The sequence below is a fragment of the Oncorhynchus mykiss genome, chromosome 2 (genome assembly GCF_013265735.2).
Source record: "Oncorhynchus mykiss isolate Arlee chromosome 2, USDA_OmykA_1.1, whole genome shotgun sequence".
NCBI classification, from domain to species: domain Eukaryota; kingdom Metazoa; phylum Chordata; class Actinopteri; order Salmoniformes; family Salmonidae; genus Oncorhynchus; species Oncorhynchus mykiss.
In genome coordinates, this window is record NC_048566.1 from 79,042,819 (window position 1) to 79,050,247 (window position 7,429).

Sequence of the window (7,429 nt, forward strand, 5' to 3'; positions counted from 1 at the left end):
GTGTGAGTGTGTGTGTGTTTATGGGGGTTCAACCTAGCTTCCTCAGGTGTGTCTGCATTGTAGGAGCCTCTGGAATGCAGACCAGATAGAGAAGATCTGTGTTTTTACCTATTCTCTCTATAGGCTCAGGCTCCATCCAGAAAAAAACAACCCTAGCTCCTACCCCCAAAGCACTTTATGTAGATCTGAAAATATTAGATAGCTAGGTATAAGAAATATGGTGGTAGCTTGCCCTAGGTTAGGAGGAAGGTTTGGCATTTTGGATATAGTAGCTTCCAATCCAATACTTTCAAATCCAAGTGTAGGATGTAGGGCTAGTGGTTGTTTTGGATAGAGCCTCGGGACTACAGAGAGCAGAGCCTCTGCCAGCTTATAGTACACAACTGCCTGTGCCTGCCTGGCTCCCTGGCCGCCATGTGACACAAACAGAGCATGAACAGGCCCAGAGGACGGCCATAGATGCTTGGCCCCTGCACCCTGCATGGCTAACTAGCACACACGTCCAGATAGATTTAATTTAAAAAACGCTGCCATTACCAGTGGCCAATGAGGAGTTGCCATAATGAGGCCATGTCACATAGGGGGCTTGGAGAGTTCACTGCCTCAGTGTGGACAGTGGGATGGTGGTGGGATAGAGGGGAGGGGGCGGTAAGTTTTGTGAGGTTTGTGGCCAGTTGACACAAGCCAGACATTGAGTAAGAGGACGAACATGTGATCTGTTAGGAGCGGTTCTGACAAAAGGCTTTGATATATGCCGCTAGTGTTATATAAATCCAATCCATTAGAAGTGACATGAGCCCTGGTGCAAAGAAAATACGTTAAAAAAACAATTGAGAAAATACCACTTTTGTTTTCCATTTAGCTAACCACTGTAGACAGATGCTAGGCAGGGACATGGGTGGAGAAGGGAGAGGGGTGGATGGAATGATGTTGGGGTGCAAGTGTAGTTTAGGCATGCAGACCTAGGCTTAGTATTGATAGTAATCCCTCGTGTCTGTAGCCCGTCGTAAATCTGCTGGAAGGTTGGCCCTTATCTCTCCCATATAGCCCTTTGACTCCCTCTTCCCCAGAACACTGTTAAAATGACCTGTTTTCCCCCTCCACAGCAGTCAGTGCACTTACTGATCCCCAAATCCCTATTACAGGACCGGCAAGCAGGCAGACATGCAAAGGCAGGCACCAGGGAGGCAGCTAGCCCTGCTAAAGCCTCCAGCTCCAGATGCTCAAACCCCAGCCGCGTCTCAGGCCGCTAATCGCTCCCTAATAGGGAGAAACACAGATCGATGACAGTGACACGCGTAGTGGACACCATGGGTTGTGTTTTCATAGAAGTCAAGATAAGGCACCTCATAGTGCATAAACCCTTCTCATTGTTAAAGTGAGGCTCTTTCCTAAGGCCCCCTCCTCTCCCCTCCCTAACCCTACATCTACCAGGAACAGGATTAAATGTTCTGGAGCGCCCTGCAGCTAGCTATCAACAAAAGGTGTAAAAGGGAACCAGATGAGATCAGGGATAGAAGGAGGAGATGGAGGGATAGAAAACCATTAGCTGGAAACCATTAGCCCTTCAAACATTTATCACTGACACCCCTATGATGTGCCTCCAGCATGTCTTGATAAGGAGATAACAGTAACCTGAAAGGTCACTGTGGAACTAATGAGAAAGAGACTCACTTTAGTTTGAGAAATCAAATAAATAGTGTGCTTCCAAGATGTAGCAGTTTATGTAACAATAACAAAAAAGGGGCCTCAGGTTAGCAGATGGATTTGGTCAATGCCTTCACCCTGTCTGATGATAAAATTAACCCTTCAAAATAAATTAATGAGGTGTCCATTTGTATCAAATAAATGCTGTGGCTCCATGATGTAATGGTCTAGGGAACAATAACAAAAAGGACTCAGGGAAATAGATGGGTTAGGAACAGTGGAGGCTGTTAAGGGGAGGACGGCTCATAATAATGGCTGGAACGGAGCAAATGGAAATGCATAAACCCATGTTAAGGTGCCACCAACCTCATGTGGTTAGGAACAGCGAAGTCAAATTGTTTGTCTTACAATAAAATGAAACATTTAACAACCCTTTTAAAAACTTTTACATGAGGCTGAATTCAAATAGTGAAGTCATCACCAGTAGTAGTTTTGTTAATATATTTGTCACGGATCCCTCTGGAACTTTCGTTGCGCACACCTGGCCCCTATTCCCACTGATTGTATATGTATACAGTTGAAGTCGGAAGTTTACATACACTCAGGTTGGAGTCATTAAAACTCGTTTTTCAACCACTCCACAATTTTTTTGTTAACAAACTAGTTTTTGCAAGTTGGTGAGCATGACACAAGTAATTTTTCAAACAAATATTTACAGACAGATTATAGGACTTATTATTCACTGTATCACAATTCCAGTAGGTCAGAGTTTACATACACTAAGTTGACTGTGCCTTTAAACAGCTTGGAAATTTCCAGATAATTATGTCATGGCTTTAGAAGCTTCTGATAGGCTAATTGGCATCATTTGAGTCAATTGGAGGTGTACCTGTGGATGTATTTCAAGGCCTACCTTCAAACTCAGTGCCTCTTTGCTTTACATCATGGAAAAATCAAAAGATATCAGCCAAGACCTCTGAAAAACAATTGTAGACCTCCACAAGTCTGGTTCATCCTTGGGAGCAATTTCCAAATTCCCGACGGTTCCACGTTCACCTGAACAAACAATAGTATGCAAGTATAAACACCATGGGACCACGCAGCCGTCATACTGCTCAGGAAGGAGACGCGTTCAGTCTCCTTTAGATGAACGTACTTTGGTGCGAAAAGTGCAAATCAATCATAGAACAACAGCAAAGGACCTTGTGAAGATGCTGGAGGAAACAGGTACAAAAGTATCTATATCCACAGTAAAACGAGTCCTATATTGACATAACCTGAAAGGCCGCTCAGCAAGGAAGAAGCCACTGCTCCAAAACCGCCATAAAAAGCCAGACTACGGTTTGCAACTGCACATGGGAACAAACATCGTACTTTTTGGATGAAATTTTTCATTTTTCTGATGAAACAAAAATAGAACTGTTTGGCCATAATGACCATTATTATGTTTGGAGGAACAACTGGGAGGCTTGCAAGCCAAAAAACACCATCCCAACCGTGATGCACGGGGTGGCAGCATCATGTTGTGGAGGTGCTTTGCTGCAGGAGGGATTGGTGCACTTCCCAAAATAGATGGCATCATGAGGAGATATTATGGAGTAGAAGAAGCAACATCTCGAGACATCAATCAGGAAGTTAAAGCTTGATTGCAAATGGGTCTTCCAAATGGACAATGACCCCAAGCATACTTCCAAAGTTGTGGCAAAATGGCTTAAGGACAACAAAGTCAAGGTATTGGAGTGGCAATCACAAAGCCCTGACCTCAATCCTATAGAAAATTTGTGGGACAGAACTGAAAAAGCATGTGCGAGCAAGGAGGCCTACAAATCCGATTCAGTTACACTAGCTCCTTCAGGAGGAATGGGACAAATTTCACCCATCTTATTGTGGGAAGTTTGTGGAAGGCTACCTGAAATGTTTGACCCAAGTTACAATTTAAAGGCAATGCTACCAAATACTAATTGAGTGTATGTAAACTTGTGGCCCACTGGGAATGTGATGAAAGAACTAAAAGCTGAAATAAATCATTCTCTCTACTATTATTCTGACAGTTCACATTCTTAAAATTAAGTGGTGATCCTAACAGGGAATCTTTACTAGGATTAAATATCAGGAATTGTGAAAAACTGAGTTTAAATGTATTTGGCTAAGGTGTATGTAATCTTCTGTCTTCAACTGAAAATGTGCCCTTTATTCACCATGGTGCTGTTGATTATTGTTACAATGTCCGTTGGTGTGTGTAAGTACCTGTGCGTTTTGGCTTTCGTGCCATTGTGGATCGCGCAGATGATTATGGGTCTCATCCCGTGTAATAATCATTGTGAGTTTGTGTATTTATTCGAGGTACTGCTCGCTCTTTTGTTTTGGGTTTCAACCCTGTGTTTTTGTTATGTGTTTGCTTGGTCTTCGTCCCCGTGCCTTTAAACATCATGCCGTAATTTGGGCTAAATAACAAACCCTATTACTCATTCCTGCGTCTGTCTCCCGAATCCATTATGAAAACTTGACAACACTTACCACAAGTGACTGTTAAAATAGCACCACCAAGACAAACCATTAATATTTGCACGTTATGATAATGTAAGATAGTTCTAATAAGCTAATGATACATTTCTCTGTTAAATTAATATTGAAGAAAAAAAGTATTACTTAAAATGACCATGAACAGCAGAAAATGTCCCAGATTGTGCCTTTAAAGAGAGTAGGATAAGGGCGGGGGGGGGGGGGGGGTAGAGCTTTCAGCTTTCAGCCATGCCTAACGGTCTGCCTGTCAGAGAGAGACTCAGAGTTCCCTGGTAACAGGCTCTGAGGGCATGGCATTTCAACAGTACAATGGGTGCACTGTAGTGGACAGGGATGGGACAGGGCCCTTTATATGAAAACCCCAGGACTGCACACACAGAACAGGCACATTTTTGACCCATCATTGTACCCTGCTGAAGAAGAATTGAACATGAAAAACATGGTCTGACAACTTAAATTACAATATATTTAACAAAAAGACAGGAAGATTGGAATGTTACAATGCACATTGAATTAGTGAAGTAGATTGCAATTGTGAATGTCAAAAACTGGTTAACAGATACAGTATTCACATACTTACAGCGTGTACAACAAATATGACTGGGTCATGAAATTAAGACTATAGATACAATCATAAGACAACCAAATACATGAAAACAAGTGTTTGCTTTGAAAGTTGATTGTACAGTAGCCTAGAGCTTCTATAAAAGGATGAGACAGGTGACAAATTGTACATCACAAATTCATGTGTCAACAAATACTAAACTATTTAGGAGTAATCTATTAAGGCTTGGTTCTCATGATCAAGCAGTCACTTTCTTATTGTACATATTAAAGACAATGCACCCTGACACCACAATAGTTGATTCCTATTAATAAACACAACTGTGTATCAAAATGGAACAATTGAAGGCTGACCATTAAACCTAAATAGGTACAAAGATGCATTGGCTCTCATCCAGTGGAGGCTGCTGAGGGGAGGATGGCTCATAATAATGGCTGGAACGGAGCAAATGGAATGGAATCAAACCATGTGTTCGATGTATTTTATACAATTCCACCTATTCTGCTCCAGCCTTTGCCATGAGCCAGTCCTCCCCAATTAAGGTGCCACCAACCTCCTGTGCTCTCATCATGTTTTTCTATTGCAGTTATCTTTTGAGGCTGGGTGAAAATAAATTATGGCATATCCTGCAAGAAGCCCAAAAACAACATCAATATTTTATCCTGACAAATAAAGTAGGCAAAACATTGGTTCACACAAGAGGTAGTTCATTAAAATATTCAAAAACATTTCAACTGATGCACGTTAATCTGGTACAGGTGTGTGGTTACTGGGCTGGGTTACTGATTAGCAGCACACGTCATTCTGTGTGGCAGGTGCGTAACACAGAACCATATATGAGAGGAATCAGAAACACGCTCACAGCTGGTGGTATTTCTCCTTGCAATGCGATATGTGTTTGTATAATCTGTCTATTCGGTTCTGTAGTACATCCGCGTGTTCATAGGAGAGAAAACCTAATTCCGGAGATAAAGGTTCGCTGTCTCTGTACAGCTCGAGAAGCCGAGTCCTGGTGTCCCTGCGTCGGTGCAGTTCTATCACTCGCTGCGCTGTCCTCTTTCTGAACACAGACACGGAGCCCAAGACCGTGCTGTGGTACTTCTCCCACATATCAAGCACCCGGTATCCATGTACAAGCCCTGCCTCGTTGTCTATGAATACCAGGTCACCGCGGGGCGTTCTGAGCAGGTTGTTGGTCTCCCTCTCCATCACGCGCGAGTCCCACTGCAGGCTAAAGAGGTTGCTAACGAGCCTGTCGAAGTTAGCAGACAGGTAGTCCAATATTATCAGGTCGGTCCACTGCATTAGCTCGAGCAACTCCGCAGTCGTTTTGTTCCCCAGCTCCCCTTGCAGAGGACGCAGCCCCTTGCTCTCCTGGCGCAGCGGAGCAGGTGTGACTACCCCGGTCAGGTTGGCGACCCACTCGGTGAGTGAAACAACCGCCCGCTCACTCCACTGTAAACCGCCAATTCTTCTCCTAACAGAAGCCCATTGTTCACTGTCAACGTTCAACTGGGCAAGGATGAGAGGTGGTAGATTTGTAATACCTAGCAAATTAGCCAGGTAATAAGTCAGCGTTTCCCCCTGCACCTGGTCCGCGTTTATTCCATAACGCACGCAAGCTTTGGCTCCGTCCGAAAAAGTGGCCAGCTGATTGGATATTCTACCACAGCCCGGCTCCAGTCTGACTATGCGGTGTCCCCGGGCTCTCTCTCTCCAAGCCCGGGCATGTTCCTCACTGAAGCTGGCGGGAAGCTGAGCCTCCAGCCATTCACTCCAAAAAATACCCTCAACGAGCGAGCCAAATTTGGCCGGGACCTCCCTCTGTACTGACCCCTTGTTATCTACATTCATATGGTAATCTCTGCTTCCTAAAGAGCCAATTTGATCCCTAACACCAGTAACGTTGCGGACATCGAGTCTGCCCCCCAAGTGCAGTCTCTGTGCCACTGGAACAGCGAGCAAAGCACGGAAAGTTTTAGCGGAGATGTCCGGTGATGGCCCAACGTGAAAGGACCTCGGTAACTGTAGCCCCCGTTTGTATCTCTCCAGCCGACTCTCCAGCCTGCTCCAGACGTAGAATACACAGGCACAAGTGCAGAGAAAAAGCAGTGCAAGTAAGTTCGCCGACACAGCCCTCATGTTTACTGACAGCCGCCCTTCCCTTTGTTGCGCAGAGACAACTCGCACAACCCCAACGGTAATGCGGTTCGCATATCTGTTCCGCTTGGGTGAAATAAAATCCTTATCCGTCGATATGAGTTTTATTTATCGGACGAGCTTTTTTTCATAATAGCTGGTTTCCGACCGCGAACGGCTTTCTCTCTGCGTCTCCATCTCTCCGGTCTCCACTGGGTGAGGCTGGTTTAGTTTGATTTGTGTAGCTACTAGCTTCGGCTCAGATACTAGGATGAGGAACACGTGACTCAGGTTGCGAGCTGGTAGGCGTATCATGGGAAGTGGTGGGTCCTATGGAAGCGGTACTTTGGAGAGCTACACATCCAGAGGAAGTGCGGCTAGGCAACATGGGCACCCGATGGTGCACGATTCTGTCAGAATCAGACAGCACTTTATTTAATTGTATCAGGGTTGGAAATAATTAATTCCAATTGTTCACGTGAAACGTATAATTACTAAAGAGTGCTCCTGAAACAAGTTTCAGGGACTTGATCCATGCAGTCCACTTAAATATCC

General features: G+C 44.5%; 1 protein-coding gene across 1 annotated transcript; it reads right to left on the minus strand.

The window, feature by feature from the left end:
• Nucleotides 1-4,613: 4,613 nt before the first annotated feature.
• Nucleotides 4,614-7,144, minus strand: LOC110497116 (four-jointed box kinase 1). The gene has a single exon (XM_021573105.2). The coding sequence runs from the start codon at nt 6,875-6,877 to the stop codon at nt 5,594-5,596; it is 1,284 nt and encodes a 427-aa protein (XP_021428780.1). The 5' UTR covers nt 6,878-7,144; the 3' UTR covers nt 4,614-5,593.
• Between the last annotated feature and the right edge of the window lie 285 nt (nt 7,145-7,429).

Coding starts and splice junctions, on each gene's coding strand:
- LOC110497116 (XM_021573105.2), bottom strand. CDS start 6,877: ATGAGGGCTGTGTCGGCGAACTTACTTGCACTGCTTTTTCTCTGCACT.